This window comes from Lepidochelys kempii, chromosome 1 (assembly GCF_965140265.1).
Source record: "Lepidochelys kempii isolate rLepKem1 chromosome 1, rLepKem1.hap2, whole genome shotgun sequence".
NCBI classification, from domain to species: Eukaryota; Metazoa; Chordata; order Testudines; family Cheloniidae; genus Lepidochelys; species Lepidochelys kempii.
In genome coordinates, this window is record NC_133256.1 from 110,339,410 (window position 1) to 110,362,036 (window position 22,627).

The 22,627-nt window shown below is 43.6% G+C and overlaps 1 protein-coding gene across 7 annotated transcripts in view; it reads right to left on the reverse strand.

Annotated features, from left to right (window-relative positions):
• The window catches only part of DCUN1D2 (defective in cullin neddylation 1 domain containing 2), a 57,297-nt gene that overhangs the window by 9,165 nt on the left and 25,505 nt on the right, over positions 1 to 22,627 (reverse strand). For 4 of the 7 annotated variants that reach the window (XM_073350490.1, XM_073350508.1, XM_073350504.1 and 1 more), the window contains exons 5-6: positions 9,065 to 9,147; positions 627 to 723 (exon numbers count right to left, since the gene is read on the reverse strand). In XM_073350490.1, the coding sequence (XP_073206591.1) occupies positions 627 to 723; positions 9,065 to 9,147 (180 nt within the window). Of the gene's footprint in view, positions 1 to 626; positions 724 to 8,978; positions 9,148 to 18,713; positions 19,340 to 19,818; positions 20,043 to 22,627 lie in introns of those variants that run through there. The other 3 variants (XR_012159648.1, XR_012159650.1, XR_012159651.1) reach the window with 3 other exon arrangements.

A 22,627-nucleotide genomic window follows, 5' to 3' on the forward strand; every position in this document is an offset into this window, starting at 1 on the left:
GAATATTTTCATAAACTTAATTTTCACTTCCAGACTTCTATATGCTATTAAAAAGCTATTTTTGTGTAGATATTTTTCTAAGTTTAGTAGCCTTAGAATCATAGAATATCAGGGTTGGAAGGGACCTCAGGAGGTCATCTAGTCCAACCCCATGCTCAAAGCAGGACCAATCCCCAATTTTTGCCCCAGATCCCTAAACAGCCCCCTCAAGGATTGAACTCACAACCCTGGGTTTAGCAGGCCAATGCTCAAACCACTGAGCTATCCCTCCCCCGCACCAGCTTAGCTTTAATTAAATTAGCTTAATTTAAAGCTAATAAAGATTTTTGTATGAAAATACACAGTATTATTTTGGCTTCTGTAACATAACATGTTAGATAGCACATACTATCCCGGTGCTGTCCAGGACTGCTTACCTTCATCTGCATATTAAAGCAAGATCCTGTTCAGCCTACTTACAGGCAACATTCTCGGCAGCAAATATGATCTAGTATATTTGTAGCTCTGCTCCCGATAGTAGACATTTTAAAACATTGGGTGTAAATTGTGTTTTGGCGTTTATTCACAGCATTATTTCAATTTTGCTAAATCCAATTTTTAAAAATATTAAAATTCATATTAATTACCTTCTTCATCATAGTTTGACATATCATCTGCAATCATATTTCCAAAGTCTAACAGAAGATTCCAAGTATCTTTTGGGATTGATCTTTTATGGTGTTCCTATGCAATATGGAAACAAATTATATTGTTTAAGATACAAGTTATTTTCAAATTCTGCAGTTACCTTAAATCCAGATTTCACTAAAAAAAAAAAACAAAAAAAAACTTACATTGTTATATACTAACACCATCTTGTAGAATCCTCTTTACTAACACTGAAAGCTTTCTAAGAAAACTACTAAATAAAATATTTCTAAAAAAGGTAACTGTATAGAGCACATTTAATAGTACTGATTTATTTCTCCTGATCCACTCACATCAATTAATTATTATTATTATTATTTTAAGAACAGTGACTGTTAGGATCAAGCACTCAGACAAGCAACCAGCCAAAGTCCAGATCCCTACTCCCCATTTACAATTCTGGTTGCTTCAGCAGGAGATCAGACTATATTTCCTAACTTCCTCCCCAATTTGGAAAGCTGCAAGATCAGCTCCACTTCTGCCCAGCAGGGGAAAAATAGTGTCACCAGATGGCATGAGGAATCAAAAAACTGGTATGTGGGTGGGTGGGTACAGAGGGTACAGGCTGAGACAGGCATAAGGTTGCTGGAGAGAGGCCAGGAGATTGTGGATGAAAACAGTCAATGGCAAAGGGGAGAAACCCAGTCACGGGTGGGCAGCAGGCTAGATATACCACCAAAAAAAACTAGGGAGGTGCTATAATGGAACCAAAACAAACCTCTGGTGCTTCCATATGTATGTGAGTCCCTATTAGATCATAAGCATTTCAAAAAATACTACCCCTTTCCACTGCCTCACACAGCTTTTAGTGGAGTAGCAGCAGAGAAATATCTATAACAAATATGTTTTAAAAACAAGAGTATTCTTCGGGTTTTGCACTGGGACTCACAGGTCAGAGCACCTCAAGATTTAAGCCAGCAGTCCCCAAATTTTTGAGGGCCATGCTGCCTCCGCCCCCGGAGCCGGGCATGGCTGGGGGAGCGGGGGAGAGACGAAGCAGACATGGGTAAGGGGGCCAAGAGCGGGGCCAGGGACCGAACTGCTGCTCAGCTCCTGGCCCCGCTTCTGGCCCCAGCCTCGGCCCCAGGCGGGAATGGAGCCGTGGCCAGGGGCTAAGGCTGGGGTGGGAGCAGAGCCGCCGCCAGGCCCACAGCCAGGCGCAAAGCTGCACCAAGGCTGGGGATGGGGCCACGGTTGGGGGCAGGACTGGAACAGAGCTGGGGGCAGGGAGGGACTGGGTGGCGCTCCCTCCCTGCCCCTTCGGGGGCTGGCCTGGATCCGCCGCGTACCCCCCACCCCCAAAAGACCCGCCGTTCCCCCCTAGGGGAGCAGGCCCTGTCCCAGGCACAGTAAAATTGCTCCCCCGGGTAAGCACCAGCATTGTATATTGCTAGCGCCTATATACACATATGCATGGGAAAGGATTTTGGGAGGGGTTGAAGGTGTGAGTGTGGAGCGAAAGATTCCTTTGCAGGTTGCGAGAGGCCAAAGGGGGAGGAAGGGAGAAAGGAACGGGTTAACTCAACGATCCAGCTAGGTCTGAAAATAAGAAGCTGACTCCAGCTGCCCAAGGCCAATGCACACAAGCAGACTCTCTAATGCCAAGAAAGACGGGAGCCTGGATTCCAACCCCGACCAGCCGTGAGAAAAGAGAAGTAAGCTGAACAAGACTGCAGGGGATTGCAAAAACTAGTGAGACGGTGAAGGCCAGCGAGGGGGAAAAACAACGGTTTTGCGTCCCTGAAGCCGAGGAAGCCACAGAAAGCCAGTTTGGACTGGTACAAAGAACACGGGGGACAGAGGTCCCTTAACGAAATGCCCCTGGAAGAACCCAGGACTTAAAAATCCTCTCAAGAGTCAAAGCAAGTCAGAGATCAACAGCGGATCCTGGACGGCCTGTGCACAGGACAGAATTCTCGTCCACCCTTCCCCCTCTTCTTCTTATGTTACAACCAGGCTTGGCCAGCCTTGGGTTGAGCGTGTGTGAGTATGAAAGTGGGTTAGGGCACGGGCACTAACACTTTCTTCCTTCCTTTGAGTGATGGGGGGAGCCCCCGCGCTCACTGCTGTTATTTTATTAATAACATGACAGATTTATGTTACCAATATGCCTGAGGCATCAGGTGATTAGGCTGAGGCCGCAGGATCATTAGGGGAGGAGATGAAGGAGCACACCAAGTGACTAAGTTTTAAAGTTTTATTAATAAAATAACAGCAGCTTTCCTGCACTGTTGATCGGAGAACTTTGGTAGCAGTCGTCCCAGCCACGCATGCGCTGCTCCCTGCGTGCCACAAGGCTAGCCAGTGTGCACAGGCAATCCTTCCTCAGTTCCTTCTCTACTGCACAGTCAGCAACTAGAACTCTGAAGTAGAGGGGAGGAGGGTGGTTCGTGGAGCACCCACAGAGAGACACATCATTATTGCACAAGGTGAGTAATCTTCTCTTCAAGTAATGTCCCTATGTGTGCTCCACTGTAAGTGACTCCCGAACAGTGCCCACCACTGGAGGCTGGGACTTTGGAGTTGAGTCTGATATGGATGATAGTACTGTGGCACTGAATTTGGCATCTGCAGCCAAATCCCCCAGGATGGCACAGTATTCTGCAAAGGTATGTGCAGATGCCCAGGTAGCTGCTCTGCAGATTTCTGATATAGGGATACCCTTGGAGAACGTGATGGAGGAGACCGACCTCCTAGGATGCGTCTGTATTAAAGACAGGGGTATTACATTACCCAATCGGTAAGAGAGTTTAATACAGTCTGAGACACACTTGGAGAGTCTCTGAGCTGAAATCACTGTACTTTTTGACCTATTTGCAATGCTAGATGAGCCTTTAGTGAACTGATAGAGCCCTGACGTCTTGAGAGTCAACAGGTAGTCTAGGATCACCGGTAGGGTGGATGTATTAGGGATGAAACCTTTGGGCTGGAATCAGATTTGGAATCTCTTCCATTTTTGTAGATAGGTACAGTGAGTAGCTCCTTTCCTACTATGGAATAACACCTCCTGTACCTCCTCAGAGCAAGATGTCTCTATGTGAAAGACCCAGGCTTTGAGATGTAAAATCTGCAGGTCAGGATGCAAAATACACCTCTCATTCTGCGACAGACAGTAAGGAGTGACTGGAAGAATCATCGGTGGACTTAGTGTCAGCTGTGACAGGTAAGGGTACCACATCTGTCTGGGCCAGGTGGGAGCAATCAGTATGATGTTCACTCTCTCTCTTTTCACTGTCAATATTAGTATTTCAGTATTAGAGGGAATGGGGGAAAGGTGTAAAGAAGGCCCTTGTCCAATGGAGGGAGGAGGGCATCTCCCATGGAGTGTTGTCTGATCTCCGGTCTGGAGCAGTACTGTGGTCATTTCTTGTTCTGGTAAGTAGTGAACAGCTCTAACATCAGTGTCCCCCATTGTTGGAATATGTTATGGAGTACCACCAAATCTATCTCCCATTTGTGGTCATGTGGGAATTGGTGGCTGAGACTGTCCCCCATTGTGTTGTGAATTGCCAGTAAGTAGGCCACTGATATTAAGATATTGTGGGAGATGCACCAGTTCCATAGTTTTAGTGCTTCTACACACAGGGAATGAGACCTGGTACTTCCCTGATCGTTTATGTAATACATACAGGCCATATTGTCCATCATGACTCTTGTGTGCGTATCTTTGACCGTGGGAGGAAGTGAGTGCACACGTTTCTGACCTCTCTGAGTTCTAGTAGGTTGAGGTGAAGACATCTCTCGGCTGGAAACTATTTGTCCTGTATTGTGCGACCACTGAGATGTGCACCCCATCCTCTGAGGGATGCATCGGTGGTCAGAAGCAGAGATGGGGAAGACCGAACAAATGGGATTCCTGTATAGACGTTCACTGGGTCCTTCCACCACTCCAAGGATTGCTTGCCCCTGGTGGGCATCAGTAGCAGTTTCCTTATGTTGTCTGTTCAGCCTGTAAACCAAACCAAACCAAACCATTCTTGGAGGCATTTCATGCGTAGTCTGGCATGAGCTATAACCAATGTGCCCATAGCCATGTGTCCCAAGAGTTGGAGGCACTGTCTGGCTGAAATATGGGGACTGGATTGTACTGTCTCCATCAACGAGGAGAGACTAAGAAATCTGTAATGTGGGATGAGTGCCTTCGCCTGAATGGAGCTGAGGTCGGCTCCTATGAATTCTAGCCTCTGTTCTGGTGTTAATGTCAATTTTTGTTCATTGATCTGTAGGCCCAGATTCTGAAACAGATCCAGTGTGGTCTGAGTGACTTGCTGGGCTTTTGCAAAGGACCATGCCCTTAAAAGGCAATCGTCCATGTCGGGATAAATCATGAAGTCTTGAGAGCATAAGTGGGCTGCCACCACCGAGAGGACTTTGGGAGAATACTCTGGGGGTCAAGGAGAGGCCAAAGGGGAGTTCTCTGTATTGGTAGTGGTCTTGGTCCAGCGCGAACCTGAGGTAACGTCTGTGGCTCGGTATAACTGAGATGTGAAAATAAGCATCTTGGAGGTTGAGGGCTGAGAACTAGTCTTCTTTTTCTAACGCTGGAATGATTGTAGATAATATGACCATCTTGAACTTCTGAGCCCTGATAAACTTGTTGAGCACTCTGAGGTCCAATATAGGTCTTCAACCCCCTTTTTTCCTCCAGTATCAGGGAGTAATGAGAATAGAAGCCTCTGTCCCTTAGATGTGCAGGCACTGGCTCTATGGCTCATATGCTGAGAAGGTGGTTTATCTCCTAGGCAGCAGGCTCTTGTGATAGGGGTCCTTGAAGAGGGACTGGGAAAGGTATTTGGGATGGGGGAGAAATGGATGGAGTATCCATCTCGGATGATCTCCAACACGCATTTGTCAAAGGTTATCCATTCCCAGTGCTGTGGAACGGGGTGAGACTATCTCCGAACGGATGGGTGGGGTTTTCCAGTATGAAATGAGAAGAGTGTTCTACAGGTACCTCGACCATCCCGTCAAAGCTATCTCTTTGAGGTGGAGGGCTAAGAGGAAGTTTGCTGAGATCCCGATGTCTTTCATCTGGAGAACCTGGGCTTCTCCCTCTGAGGTTCATACAATCTCTGTGTATATTGAGATGGAAACTAGGATGAGTATTGAGAGGAGTATTGTGAGCAGCGCTTGAGTGGTCACTGAGTGCTGTGCCTTCTTTTGTACCCAGGTGTATAGATACCGGGGATCGAAGAGGGGCCCTCGAATCTTTTAGTGTGTGGAGGGAGGAAACAGTCTTTTCAGCAAATAATTTCATCCCCTCAAAGGGAAGGTCCTTCACCATCATTTGAACCTCCTTGGGGAAGCCAAACAATGAAGCCAGGAGGCCCGTCACATCACAATGGCATTTGAAATAGAACATGCTGCCGTGTCAGCTGCATCAAGTGCAGACTGGAGAGACCTTTTTGCCACCAGCTGGCCTTCATTAATCCAGGCTTTAAATTGGTCCTTGTGAGAACTGGGGAGTTGTTCAATAAGAGAGCTAAGCTTAACATACTTCTGATAATTGTGTTTAGCCCACAAGGCTTGATAGTTCGCCATTATGAATTGGAGGGTGGCCGAGGAGTAGGTCCAGGTGCTTCCAATCCCAGTCATAAGTGGTGGACTTAAAGTGGTGTTGGTGGCTTCAAGAGTAAACCTCATCCACAATGATTGAATTGGGAGGCAGGTGTGAGAACAGGAACTCCATGTTCTTTGCTGGCACATGTCTTCTCCTCCCTCTTATAAGTTGGTGGGATGGATGTGGGGGTCTGCCACATCACCCTGACGGGATCCAGTAGAGCCTTATTAATAGGGAGGGCCACTCTGGAGGAGGTGGAGAAATGCAGAATTTCCACCAGTTTGTAATTTGACTCAGACACCTCTTGTAAAAATATTTGGAGTGTCTCTGCCATCCTCTGTGCCAAGCCCAAGAACAGTTTAAAGTCATCCTCTATACATGGCGGAGGAGGCATCACCATCTCATCTGATGATAATGACAAGAAGTGGGCTGAAGAAATGACTTCCTCCTCAACTTTGGCCTTCCTTTCTTGCCTGTTCAGGGAGTTCAGAGGTCCTTGAGGCAATGGCTGAAGGAGGGTACTTCCTTGGCTGTGGGTAGGCCACACTAGCAGTGATGGAGGCCTGTTACCTTTGGGCCTGCCAGGGGTCCCAGTACAGCCATTGAGATGGGAAGGGGCTCAGTGATTGGTACCACAGTTGCCCAAACCAGGGAGGCTGCAGGTCAGAGGGGTGATATGCCCAGTGTCCATAATGAAACTGGGCTCCATATGGTGGGTGAGAAGAGTGAGGGAAGCTGGCTCACATTCTGATTCTGACAACCAAAAAAGCAGTGTGTGGCAGGAGGTCATTAGTGAGTCAAGGGCTCTGTGTGAATTTGGTACCGGGCCCCCATTACTGAGCAGAGGAGAGTCCAGTGTGTTGGACACTAAAAGATCCGTCATGCACCGGAAATCTGTCAGCGTGGAGGGCATTGGTACTGGCAGAGGCTGTTGGTGCCAAAGACGCTTGCACCTACAGTGTCGGAAATGCAGATCTGACAGCAGGGTCCGTCAGTGCCTGGTGTATCGCCAGCGGTAGTGATGTTGATGACCACACAGATGGAGCCTTCCCCGCGGCAGATATTCTACGTTTCTCATGTACCCCCGCTATTGATGCTTCTTTCCTTGTGCCCATCGAGTCTTCAGGCATTCCAACTTGCCCTGTCGGTTCGGTAAAGCACATGCCCTGGATACCAGATTTCAGTGGCTTCGGTGCTGTTAGTACTGATTATACTGATTGAGCCGAGGATTGTTTTTCGCTTCATTGGGGCTTGCTATGGGGAGGCACGGACCTTTTCTTAGATGCCTTATGTGAGTGGCTCACAGGTGTCTCTCTGAGTTTACCTCCTTTCAGAGTGGAGGGCTGTGGCGAGGGCTCCCACGAGGACTCCGGAGGTTGAAGGGCTGACTCCACAAGTAGGAGTCTGAGCCTCAGTTTTCTCTCCTTCCTGGATCTGGGCTTCAGTTGCTTACACAGGCCACACTTCTATTTCTCTCCCACCTAGCGGATGCACTAGGAGTGTCTGTCAGTCACTGGGATAGATTCCTTGCAAAGGCTTCCTTTTTGAAGCCCGGAGAGCCAGGCATATCCCTGTGGGGTGAGGGGGATCCCACCACAGGGAGTTGATGAAGTCCCTTTCTTTTCTTCTTTCTTTTTTTAAAGGCAACAGCCAAAATAAAATGTAAACAAAGCAAAGAAAGATAAAAGGGGCTTCAAAAGAAGCTAAAATTAACAATTCTAAGAGAACTAACGATCTGCAAATGGACAGCTCTAGCTCAGTCTCTAGCCAGGGGGAGTTGAGAAGGAACTGAGGAGGGATTGCCTGCCCATGGCTAGCCTTGTTCCCCACCAGCCAGTATGCATGCATGGGCAGGACTACCACCAAAGTTCTCCGATCAACAGCGCAGAGATGCAGATACATGTATAGTGGAGCACCCATACGGACAATACTCGAAGAAGAATCATATGTTCCTGAGGATAGACAGGATGAGGGCTCAATCTACAATTTAGGGTGTCAGATTGTATCTTCAGCCTTTACAAGTAGAGGGCACAAGGTCAAGTGGTTCCCAGACTAGGGAGGCCTGCTCCTTAAGGGCCAAGAGGCCTGTTCAATCAGCTCCCCCCATCCCTTTGCCATAATTAGCTACCTCCCAGAGTAAGGCGGCTGAACTAATTGGAGTCACTTGACAGACTGATAAATATCAGGACCCCATAAAAGGGCAGAGAGAACTCAGTTTGAAGGAAGAACTACAAGAAGCAAGTTGGTCTCCTGTGTAAGACCCTAAAGTAGATTCTGGTAGGACTCCAGGGAAGAAGGGTCAGATCTATATCCCAGAGCATAGAAGAGGAAAGGTGGCCCAAAGGGGCTGAGGCTGAGAGTCATAAGAAACACCCTGGGAGTCAACACTCTATCCCAGAGCAAAGAGATGTAAAGGGAGCCCAGAAGTTGTTATGAAGAGGAGCTCTGAGCCACATGAATTCCTGGGAGACAGAAAACCTTAGTAAGGGGAAACTGAGCCAGTGTGTTTGCAGCATCATGCTCAGCTAGCAGGGGGGGTGCTGCGAGGCAGGCATACCTCATGGGACTGCCTCTAGGTACCATTTCACTTTCCCTAGTGAGAGAAATTATAGAGAGGATTCATTTAGGGTCCATTAACAATGTTCCGGATCAGTTCTCATAAAGCAAAGATGCTGAAAAGGAAACTGCTGTCATTCACTGTACTCTCATCTTTTTTTTTTTTGGTGTGCGCGTGCAGTGGAAACACAATCTTACAAGCTGTGGGGTTCACCTGACTATTGTGCATTAACACATACAGGAATAGAAAAATATACTTACCAACAAAAATTTATTCCAAAGATCTAAAAATTTAAACCTTCCCGATAAGACTAAATTCCAATATGCAATTGCCATTTCTAAATCTGCAAAAAACAAGACAAAAATCACATATTACAGTGCTTTATACACAGTTTTGATTTTACCCATACATCTCACTATACAAATTTATTGGCCAGTTTTTAAACCTCTTTTTATGATGAATGGTCTTAAGACCCAGTTAAAAAGCTGCCTGCATGTTGAGATGTAGAAGCCTAGGATATGTCTCCATGGTACACAGTGACAAAGATGTATTTGTTAAGTGTAGATCTGGAGTACTCAACTGTTAAACAGGTCATACTACTGCGTGCGACTTTGCTCAATTTCCTTTAACTTGTAACGAAAGCCTTTTCAAAAACTCACATTTTGAAGTACTGGTTCACTGTGAAGTTATATATAATCAAAGCAGCCTGGTTTGATTACCACTGAAGATAGCAATTCAACAGTAATAATGGCATATGGAACAATGTAGGCATAAAAGGAATCACAATTACATACAGAGAAGGATAAAAGACGGAACAAAACATTGAAGCTATCATTGAGCACGCTAATGTATCTTTACCTATATAGCTAGCACTCAGTGATTATCAGTAATCCTGGCTAAACCCCAGTTTATAAAAAGTATTGATATAGTATCCATCTAGACATGCATAAAGCAATTCACATGAAGAAAATGGTATTGACTTAACATTAATGTTTGGATTTAAATCCACAAAAATCAAGATATTCAGCTTGAAAGATGCTGGATGCCTTGTCTCCTTGCCCATTTTGTGTGTTAGATAGGCATTTCTTAGGGCTTTTAAGGAAAAGAAAAAAAAAAAAGCTTTCAGTCATCTGGAGCACAATATTTCTGCAGCAACCCTCATGACAGTATAGCTTTTCTACAAGTCACTTATAACAAGAAGGCCTATGCCCAATATTAAAGACCTATGCCACAATTTATCAAAAGCAACTAATGATTTTGGGTGCCTCACTTTTGGAGTACTCAACTTAAGATACCTTCAAAGTTGGGTATAAATGTTTTAAGGTATTTGGGTACCCAAAAAAGGTGAGGTATCTAAAATAAAAGAACGCTTTTGAAATTCTGGGCTGTGGACTACAGTAGTTAGTTGCTTAAGTGAATCATGGCAAGAATAAAACAAATTTTAATATCATGGATACTAGAGTTCAGAATTTAGCAAAGTAACCACAGTGTTAAATGAGTGATAGTCCTTTGCTTAGTTCACTGGGGGTGGGGGGATGACACATTCAGATGGAACCTGAACAGGGGATTTTTGGATGCTAAAGTAGTTCTGTTTGTTAAGTTAAGAGACATTTCACTAACTTTTATTAGTAGTAGTGCCGTCTTTTCAAATATCTACTGTGAGAGAGATTGGTTTTAATAATGAATTACAGCGTACTTGTCCAGGAGTCCTAGTCCATAAGGAATTATCCAGAAGTTCTGGCTGAAAACATAGGTTTATGATAGAAGTGTCACCTTGCCCACACCCCTCTATTCTACAGTATACTTAATCCTTTTCTTTTTGCGGATACAGACTAACACAGCTGCTACTCTGAAATATGCATGTGTGTGTATATTAATAGACAAACAACTGCATTAAAGTTGTGAAGTGAAGCTGTCAGGGTTCCCTCCGCACTCTGAACTCTAGGGTACAGATGTGAGGACCCACATGAAAGACCCCCCTAAGCTTATCTCTACCAGCTTAGGTTAAAAACTTCCCCAAGGCACAAATTCTTCCTTGTCCTTGGAACAGTATCGCTGCCACCACCAAGTGAATTAGAGAAAGATTTAGGAAAAGGACCACTTGGAGTTCCTGTTTCCCCAAAATATCCCCCCAAGCCCCTTCACCCCCTTTCCTGGGGAGACTTGAGAGTAAACAAGGTGAGCACAGACCAGGCCCTTGGGTTTTCAGGACACTAAAAACCCATCAGGTTCTTAAAAACAGAACTTTATTATAAAGAAAAAGAAGCACCTCTGTGAAATCAGGATGGAATGTAATTTTACAGGGTAATCAGATTCAAAACACAGAGGAGTCCCCTCTGGGCAAAACTTTAAAGTTACAAAAAAAACCCCACCAGAAATAAACCTCCCTCTTAGCCTCGGGAAAATTCACAAGCTAAAATAAAAGATAATCTAAAGCATTTCCTTCCTATTACTTAAAATTTGTAATCTTAGATGCTTAGTTCAGGTATGGCTTTAGGAGATGTATTTTCCCTGCCCTGGTTCCTTGCTGTCCCAGAGAGAACACAAAGAAACACAGAACAAAAACCTTCCCCCACAAATCTGAAAGTATCTTCTCCTCTTATTGGTCCTTTTGGTCAGGTGCCAACCAAGTTATCTGAGCTTCTTAACCCTTTACAGGTAAAGGAGGGATTTTATGCTACCGTTAGCTGTATGTTTATGACAGAAGCATTAAAAGGTCAGAAATTGACAAAGATAAAGGTGCCCGACCACCTTCATCTCTGTCCTCTTGACTGTATGCATAACAGTTAGATTATATCATCATACACTGTTTTCTGCAAGATTCCTGCCTTGTTCAGTGCAGTAGAAGACAAGTGCTCAACGAATGAAACAGCTGGTTCAGTATTTTTTGCCATCCTTACTGTTATTATCCCCCATTTTCAAACCTGGAACTACTATATTTCCAGATAGAAAAATCTGTGGCAGAGCCCGTATTTCCTACATCTCAGTCCAGTGCTCTGATCACAAAGCTATTCTTCCTCTTCCAGCAGACTCCTCTCATTTGCTACACATCATGCTATGACAATCTCTAAGGCTGAGGTGCTATAGACCCAAGGCCCATACACCAAAGAATCCTGCTTAGTTATCTGACATACACAATGAATGAGTACAGGGACCTGTGCGAGGAGGTGGCAGGAGAGAAAGTTTGTCATAAAAAACTATTGTCATACATTCATAAGAGGAGACTAAGTTAAGACTGAGCTGGTTCAGCCTATAACTCTGACTGGCTTTAGAGAAGAAAAAAAAAGTCTTGCTAGGTAAGGTGCCTTCTTTTCCCAAGGCATTTTGTTTGCAACATAACATATTGAATATCTTATGTTCCTTAGAGATTAAGGTAACATTTAATAAAACAAAAGTTTTAAAGAAAAAGCATAAACTCTGATAGAGCATTTCCAACCTTCGCCGTGTGATGATCTGGCACTCATCTCCTCATTTTATGGACATGATGGTCCACAATCATGCAATACATGAACTTATTGTAAGAAAAATTATGAATGTGTTTAAAATGCACCAAGACAGACATTTATTTGGAAAGAGTTAACATATAATATAGTCAGAACAAAAATTACATTAGTACATGCAAGGGGATATTATACACAACTATTTTATTCCACTACTCATGTATACTTAATGTTGAATGAATAGAGATGGAAACAGGAAGGAACTAATGTGAACAACATTATAGTTTCAATGATTCATTATGAGTTGACTGGTTTTGGCAATGGTCAGTCAGCTCATAATTATGAAATGTTATCCCATCTAACAGAGAAATCAACCTTCCAACACAACCATATGACATGTTACATTGAAATGCACATTGTAGGAAAGCACTACTTTTATGAGACAAAAGTTTTAAAATATTAGATTAAATACACCTATTACGAAGGAAGGGGTGCAAAGGAAGTTAAAAGGACGCAGGGGTAGAAGTTCTTTGTGATTTTATTGATTATAGCATCTATATTTAAATAGAATGTCTCATTTATGAATATGTTTATTGTTAATTAAAGTGAACCTGATTATTTCAAGATTGTATTTAGTTTAATATGGTGAAAATAAAGCTTTGGGGAATGTTAAATGTTATTCTAACATTAATACTATACTTTGAGGGGAATTCTCTGTGTGTATGTGGCAAGCAATCTCTTGCAAAGTAGGCAACAAAAATATAGGACAGGCTTGATATAACAATGTACAATAAGCATACTTCTCATGCAGAAGGTGGAACTACACATTCATATTTCTAAATTCTCTTTTATGTAGTGATTTCTGAGACAGATAGCAAAGAGAAAAATTCATAATGGGTAGTAAAGTTAGCATTAATGATTATCAGGGGTGTTGTATGTAAGACACAGGAGGCAGTTGTCCCTGTATCCAGTTCTGGGCACCACCCATTAGGAAAGATGTGGACAGATTAGAAAGAGTCCAGAGGAGAGCAACAAAAATGATAAAAGATTTAGAAACCCTGACCTATCAGGAAAGGTTAAAAAAACTGGGCATATTTAGTCTTGAGAAAAGATGACTGAGAACTCATCACAGTCTTCAAATATGCTAAGGGTTGTTATAAAGAGAATGGTGATTAATTGTTTTCCATGTTCACTGAAGATAGGACAAGAAGTAGCTGGCTTAATCTCCAGCAAGGGAGATTTAGGTTAGATATTAGGAAAATATAAAAAAGGGTAGTTAAACTCTGGAATAGACTTCCCAGTGAGGTTGTATAATCCTCATCATTGGAAGTTTTTAACAACAGTAAGAATAAGCAACTGTCAGGGATGATCTAGGTTTACTTGGCCCTGCCACAGCGCAGGGGGCTGGACTTGATGACTTCTCAAGGTCCCTTCCAGCCCTACATTTCTAAGATTCCTCAGCCCTAACACTGCAAAAATCAAGCTCTCCAAAAGTCATAACATTCCAAAAGTTAAGTTTGTTCCTGCAGTGTTAACTGGTCACATTGCATATCCTATACATTTTATGCTATATAGTAATAATTACATTAAAATTACATTAAGAGAGAACACAGGACTAGAAAATATACTATGCATGGAGAGATCTAAAAAATCAAATTCATGGGGGAGAAATGTAAATCTTAGGACTTTCCTCACTTAAATGTCTGATTTTTCAAACTTAATGTTGCATTAATGCTTTTTTTTTTGTGGCATTTAATCTACTCTTTCCCCCCCACACCTAAAAAAAAAAAAGGTAGAAGTGAGATATGAAGTTATTTGGGAATTTTACATTCTTCCAGCCTCATCAGAGCTTCTAAACTCGATGGACGTAGCTTTCAGTTTAACTGTGCCAGTAAACTAAAGGACTACTAGGCATCATCAGCATTTTTCTTTAATGCACTGCAAAACTCCTTAAAGAAAAACTCCACAGCAAATAAGCAAAATTGGTCATTTACATGCTCATAATTTTAAAACCACTGAAATAACAGCTTTTTTGAAGTCTCAGTGAAACCTACAAGACAAAAGAACTTTGCATTTTGTAGTTTCAGATATTTAAAAAAGTTTTTAGTATGCAAAAATTTTTAATCAGAAAATTTGGAAAAAAGTCTTTTCGTACTTGAATAACTCAAAATTGGCTGACCTGATTTTTCTCCTTTGGGCTGAGAATCGAAGCATGGAAAAAACTTCACATCAAAAAGGGATTTATTGGATAAAGTTATGAGCAACTGAAACATGGGGATAGGAATGGAATTTGGAGCTCAACTTCAGTGATAACAGCTGCTACCCATACCTTCAATAATACACATACCATGCATACACTACCTGCTTATGAAGTTAGGCCTAACTCAATATCTCCCTATTTCCTCAAACATGTTTGGCTACTTAAAAAATCCATACCTCCTAATGGAATACAAAGTTGCCAAAAGCTGCAGGGGGAGGTCATACAACCACTACAATGAATTTGGAGTACTTAGAAGTTATGAGACTCCTTAGGCCATGGGTGTTTTATGTCCTGCAAGAGCATTCCCTGTGTGGGCTTAGATTCAGTGTGTAGGTCTTGGGACTATTTATTTTAACATTGTACAGACATAAAAGCATCTTCATAAATAAGATGAAATTACTTTAGGAACCACTTTAGGAAAAGGATAGATAAAAACACAGAAAATATCCTAATGCCACTATACAAATCCATGGTACACCCACCCCTTCCCCGCCCCCATTCCAACCCCTTCCCCGAAGTCCCCACCCCAACTCTGCCTCCTCCCTGCTCCCAGGGGGTGCAGGAGGGATGCGGCGGGGGCTCAGGGCAGGGGGTTGGGATGTGGGGTGCAGGAGGGGTTCGGGGTGTGGGCTCTGGGGTGACACTGCCTTGCTGCTCGTCCAGGTACCTCCCCCGAAGCTCCCTTTGGCCGCGGTTCCCTATTCCCGGCCAATGGGAGAAGCAGGGGGCGGTGCCTAGAAGCCATTGCAATGCACGGAGCCCGCCCCCGGCTGCAGGGACATTGTGCCGGTCGCTTCAGGGAGTGGCATGGGGCTCACGGGTCCACGGGGAGAAATCCTGCAGGCTGGATCCGGCCCATGGGCTGTAGTTTGCCCACCGCTGGCATGGAGGTAGGCCGTGGCCGGGCTGCTTGGCAGGCCGCAGGAAATAGCCCTGCGGGCCACATGCGGCCCACATGCGGGCCGCGTGTTTGAGACCCCTGTTTTACACCATTTTATTTTAGAAATGTCATTTTAAAATACTTAGAAAAAGGAAATTTAACCATTCTTCATGAAGCAGAAGTTAGTTTTAAGCATTACACTTTATGATTTTTTTTATAGACAATTATGAGCATATATCAAGCACATATTAATCATGATCATTAACAGTCCATAGACTTATGCCCGTTGGTGTCCACTTTCACCTTTCATTCTATACACATGTCCGAAAAGATTTTGATAAACATATAATAAAGACAATTTAATAAATATGCCATTATGTCAATTTATATGGGTTTTCAGATAGAGACAACATAAGTAAAAAAAGAAAAACAAGAGTTTGTGTTTTAAATGAAAATTTTCCTAAAAAATATCAATAAATGATCATTAGCCAAGAATAAGATATGTAATTACAAATGCATTTTAATTTCCTTATTGGTCAAAATGTCAAAGACTGCTAAACTAACCTTACTGTTTTTCCCTGCGATCTTTTTCATTTGCCCATTCAATATAAACTCTGTCCAGATCTATCAGTCCTCCATCCAGCTGGTAACTCTTAATACACATCAGCATGTCCAAATGATCTACTTTTAAACGATTCCGTAGTTTGTTTTTTAGAGTGTTCATTAAGCTAAAGCCATGCTCATAGCCTGCACTTGATGCTAGGAATGTTCCTCCAATATCCATCAACTTTGCAAGATCCTGAAACTGTTCGTTCTGGTGAGCAAATGTCACCATATCCAGGAAACTTAAAACTAATTGGCTTTTGATTCTTTCAGCTACTGCAAACTTGAAGTCATTGTACTGACTGACTATAACAATCTGTTCAGCAAGAAAGTCTTTGTATTCTGAACATAGGGATTTGACAGATGATGCTTTAAGAAATCCAACTTCCATATATCGTTCCACATTCTTCCTGTTGAAAATTCTCCCGAAGCTCTGGCATCTCGACAATATACACAAACCATTCTGTTGTCCTCATCATATGAGAATATTTTACGAAGTTTAACAAGCATTACACTATGTGACTTCGGTGTAACTGTCTCTATAGTCTCATCCAGATTTAAATAAAGTCGCTGTTCTTTTATGCTTTAGACTTCTAGACAGTGACATTTTGGGATTGATTTTTTACCAGATTGGTTCATATAAAATTAATATTTTTATTATATGGCTACTATTTCAATACGCTTAACAGCGTGACTCGACAAAGGGCAAACGAGAGATCATTCATATCAGGATATCAGAAGTTTATGCATAGCTCCAATCTCGTCCATGCATCTGCGGCAAAAAACAAGGGAAAATGGAGATGTGTCGCTTCCGACGTGATCAACGTTCCATGTTCGAAATGCTGGTGGGCAGGGGTATGATTCACTGCCCTCCTCTCCCCCCCTTGCCAGCTAGTAGAATCTGGCTGTGTTGATAGATGGCGGGCGAACAATGTCAAAAGTTGCCCGTAAATGATATTTCAGCCTAGCTCTGATGTAGTATTTCATTTTTTGTGCGTGCGGTGTTTCGCCGTGTGCACACGTGCACAGCTTAGAGGGAACAGTGACCACTACATAAATCCATGGTATACCCAACAACTTGAATATTGTGTACAGTTCTGGTCATGTTATCTCAAAAAGATATATTAGAATTGGAAAAAGTACAGAGAACAGCAACAAAAATTATTAGGGCCATGGAACAGCTTTCATGTGAGGAAAGATTAAAAAGACTGGGACTGTTCATCTTAGAAAAGAGGCTAAGGGGGAATATGGTAGAGGTCTGTAAAATCATGAATGGTGTGGAAAAAGTGAATAAGGAAGTGTTATTTACCTCCCTCACATAACACATGAACCAGGGGTCACCCAATGAAATTAACAGGCAGCAGGTTTAAAAACAAACAAAAGGAAGTACTTCATCACAAAATACACAGTCAACTTGTGGAACTCATTGTCAGTGGATATTGTGAAGGCCAAAAGTTTAAGTGGATTCAAAAAATAATTAGATAAGTTCATGAAGGATAGGTCCATCCAAGCCAACATGATCAGGGATGCAACCCATGCTCTGGGTGTTCCCAAACCTCTGACTACCAGAAGCTAGGCCTGGAAGACAGGGGATGGATCACTCAATAAACTGTCCTATTCTGTTCATTCCCTCTGAAGCCTCTAGCACCTGCCATTGTCAGAAGACACAACACTGGGCTAAATGGATCATTTGTAAGACCTAGTGTGGCCATTCTTATGTTCCTTAGGTTGCTTGTGCAACCTTAATTCAGTCCCCTTCTGCTTATTATTCCTGGAGGAATTCTGCGCCACTGCACATGCGCAGAATTCATGTCCCCCGCAGATTTGTTTGCTTCCCTGCAGAAAAATCACTTTCTGACAGGGAAGCAAAAGGAAGCTGCAAAAGCAGTCACACACCACTCCCTAGCTGTGCAGGTACATCGTTTCAGGCACCCAGAGCAGCCGGCGGAGAGGTAAATCACCGCAGGGCTGGGGACACTCCTGCTAGTGGATCCTACGCTGAGCTGGGATCAGATGCTAATCCTGGCTGGGCTGGAGGCAGAAGAGGATGGGACTTCCTTTTCCCTTGCAAGGAGTGGCTGGGGATGTGTCAGACCCACCCCCAGAAACCTCCCCCAGCTGCAGGAAGCTCAGCATCCTCCTCTGCTTCCTGCCCCCAACGCTCCTCAGCTGCAGGGGGAGGGGTCACTATATGGGGACCCCTGTGCATCTTGACCTCCCATACCCAGACACCCCTGCCAAGCCTCATCCTGTACACCCAGAGCCACCCTAGCCCTCCATACCCAAACCCCACCCCATTGAACCTCAACGCCTGCATCTGGAGCCCCCTGCACCCAGACCTCCTGCCTCTGGACTCCCACTCCTGCACCCAGATCACCACCCTCTAAGCTCCCTGCACTCAAACCCCTACCCTGATGCCCCACCCCCTGGCACCACCCTGAGCCCCTACATCCAGACCCCCACGCCACTGACCCCCAATTAGCTGTGCTCAGACCCCCACCCCACCATGCTCCACTCCCCCAGCACCCAGACACCCCTGCTGAGACCTCCACACGCAGACCCCTCTGCTGAGCCCCAACCACTTTAATCTGAAAGCCCCTGCAAAGTCCCATTGCCCCTGCACCTGGAACCTCCCCAACAAGCCTCTGTGCATCTAGATCCCCCCACACCTAGACCCCCGCACTGAGCTGCCTTCAGCCAGATTGTCCCACACAGAACCCTCTCACCCCACACCTGGATCCCCCCACAATGAGCCCCTCCACACTTGGATCCTGCCCGGATGAACCTGCCTGCCCCACTCCTGGTGCAGAGGAGCAAGGCCCCAGGGTGTCTGTGGGGCAGGCCCAGGCCTTGTGCTGTGTCAGGGTTTGGTGCAGCATCACCACTGAGTCCATGTTCCCAGGGTGAGGGGGTTGGGGGGAGGACTGCAGGGTGATCTCCCACCTTCGTGCAGTCAGTGACCTGTGCTCCCCACTGCCATGCTGGAGCTTCTGCATTTATATACTGACAAATAAAACTTGCAGAATTTTAAAATATTGGGCGCAGAATTTTTTTTTTGGGGGGGGGGGGGGGGAGACACAGAATGCCCTCAGGAGTAGCTTGTGCAATATGATTCAATCTTTATTACATGATCACATATTATTTTTACACCTACAAAATAAAGGGCAGCATGGGATTTCCTCAACCTTATCAGAAAATTCTAAAGATGTATTCCCGAGAAGCTACAACTTCATTAAGAAAATGACTATAGCATAGATTTAGCTGGTTTGAGAAAGAAGCAGGGAAGAGGAGAGAATGTTAGCATCTTCATTCTGGACTGTCTTTTCCCTCTACTTCTGAACTTATTCTAGGACTATGAAAGAAAGAGAGTAACAATCATATCATGCAACATATCCCCCTTCACAACACCCTCAACCTCAAAACAGTAGAGTCAGACAGTGACTCCTATGGCTAAGTGTCATACACGGAAGCATACTGCACCATTCAGTATCCTTACATGTAAAGGGTCTGCACACATAAGAGCCAGAGTACGTCTCCACATCAAAAAAAAAAAAAAAAAAAATCCAACCAAAACCCTGCAACAGCAAGTCTCAGAGCCTGGATCAACTAACTTGGGTTCATGGTAGCAGGGAGCTAAAAATAACAGCGTAGACATTAGGTGGACCCAAGACCCTCCTCCCTCACCAGATTTCCGAGTCCAGGATCCAGCCTGAGGCCAAACATCTACACTGCTATTTTTAGCCTCGCAGGGTGAGCTTGAGTCAGTTGACCAGGGTCTGAGACTTGCTGCCATGTTTTTCGGGGTTTTTTTTCCCCCCTGCGTAAATGTACCTTAAGCTTGCAAAGTATTCAAACTGTTGGGTGTTAATTTTTTCTTCAAGGTACCCTGGATTGGTCTAATTTGGTCTTTTTCCTCTTGTTCCATGACTATAACTTCATGTGAGATGACATTTCTTTCTCCTACAGCTCAAACAAGAGCTTCACAGCATAGTCACATCTATTTTTTGCTTCAATTAGTCTTTCTGACAAACTGCAGTAAAATCTGGCTCATGTGCCTGTAAAGAAAAGGATTTTCTCAGAATAAGTCAACTGATTATGTGCAAGATGTGATGAGCTATTGAATCCCTCCTTCGCCCTTCCCCTTTTGATTAATCATAATACTTGACTTTAAACTACAAGCTTGCTCATGATGGATGTGGAAAAAAGAACCCTTTGCTCCATCTTCTAGGCAGAAATAAAACTCTGCATATTGCCAGGCAAGATTCACCACAAGTATGGTCCACTCTGGAAACCTGTCTGCCAGATTCTCAAAGACTAATAGAAAGATTTACATAAACAAACGACCAAAGAAGCAGAACCTGAGGCATTACTAGTATTAGTAAGCCATTCCCTAATTACTGTGACAGAATCTAGTATCAAAGAACTGTGTCCTACACCAGTGCTTCCACAGATTGCCATGCTTTTCAGAATACCAGCAAGAAAAATGTGAAATGGAAGAAAACAGACTGAGGCTATGTCTACAGTGCTTATCTTACAATGGCGCAGCTGTGCTGCTGCAGCCGGGCCGTTGTAAGGTAGCCGCTCTTTGGTGCCCGGAGAGAGCTCTCCTTACGACAAAATAAAAACACCCCGAATGGGTGCAGTAGCTTCATCAGCCAGGAGAGCATTACTTTAAATGTAAGCTGCAGAAGCTATCGGAAGCCTGCATCCCAAGAAAGGGGAAAAAATTCATAGGCGGGAGTTGTAGAGCAAGCTGGATGAGCAAGCATCTCAGAGAGGTGATTAAGAAAAAGCAGAAAGCATACAGGGAGTGGAACATGGGAGGGATCAGCAAGGAAAGCTACCTTACTGAGGTCAGAACATGTAGGGATAAAGTGAGACAGGTTAAAGTCAAGTAGAGTTGGACCTTGCAAAGGGAATTAAAACCAATAGTAAAAGGTTCTATAGCCATATAAATAAGAAGAAATCAAAGAAAGAAGAAGTGGGACCGCTAAACACTGAGGATGGAGTGGAGGTCAAGGATAATCTAGGCATGGCCCAATATCTAAACAAATAGTTTGCCTCAGTCTTTAATAAGGCTAGAGAGGATCTTAGGGATAATAGTAGGATGACAAATGTGAATGAGGATATGGAGGTAGATATTACCATATCTGAGGTAGAAGCGAAACTCATACAGCTTAATGGGACTAAATCGGGGGGCCCAGATAATTTTCATCCAAGAATATTAAAGGAATTGGCACCCGAAATTGCAAGTCCATTACCAAGAATTTTTAATGAATCTGTAAACTCAGGGGTTGTACCATATGATGGGAGAATTGCTAACATAGTTCCTATTTTTAAGAAAGGGAAAAGAAGTGATCTGGGTAACTACAGGCCTGTTAGTTTGACATCTGTAGTATCTTGGAAAAAATTTTGAAGGAGAAAGTAGTTAAGGACATTGAGGTCCATGCTAAATGGGACAAAATACAACATGGTTTTACAAAAGGTAGATTGTGCCAAACCAACCTGATCTCCTTCTTTGAGGAAGTAACAGATTTTTTAGACAAAGGAAATGCAGTAGATATAATTTACCTAGATTTCAGTAAGGCGTTTGATACTGTGCCACATGGGGAATTATTAGTTAAATTGGAAAAGATGGGGATCAATATGAAAATTGAAAGGTGGATAAGGAATTGGTTAACAGGGAGACTACAGCGGGTCCTACTGAAAGGTGAACTGTCAGGTTGGAGGGAGGTTACCAGTGGAGTTCCTCAGGGATCAGTTTTGGGGCCAATCTTATTTAATCTTTTTATTATTCACCTCAGCACAAAAAGTGGGAGTGTGCTAATAAAGTTAGCGGATGATACAAAGCTGGGAGGTATTGTCAATTTAGAGAGAGACCGGGATATCACACAGGAAGATTTGGCTGACCTTGTAAACTGGAGTAATAGTAATAGGATGAAATTTAATAGTGAAAGGTGTAAGGTCATGCATTTAGGGATTAATAACAAGAATTTTAGTTATAAGCTGGAGACGCATCAATTAGAAGTAACGCAGGAGGAGAAGGATCTTGGAGTATTGGTTGATCATAGGATGACTATGAGCCGCCAATGTGATATGACAGTGAGAAAAGCTAATGCGGTCTTGGGATGCATCAGGTGAGGTATTTCCAGTAGAGATAAGGAGGTTTTAGTACCATTATACAAGGCACTGGTGAGATCTCACCTGGAATACTGTGTGCAGTCCTGGTCTCCCATGTTTAAGAAAGATGAATTCAAACTGGAACAGGTACAGAGAAGGGCTACTAGGACAATCCGAGGAATGGAAAACTTGTCTTATGAAAGGAGACTTAAGGAGCTTGGCTTGTTTAGCCTAACTAAAAGAAGGTTGAGGGGAGATATGATTGCTCTCTATAAATATATCAGAGGGATAAATACCAGAGAGGGAGAGGAATTATTTAAGCTCAGTACCAATGTGGACAAGAATAAATGGATATAAACTGGTCATTGGGAAGTTTAGACTTGAAATTAGACAAATGTTTCTAACCATCAGAGGAGTGAAGTTTTGGAATATCCTTCCAAGGGAAGCAGTGGGGGCAAAAGACCTATCTGGTTTTAAGATTAGACTCGATAAGTTTATGGAGGAGATGGTATGATGGGAT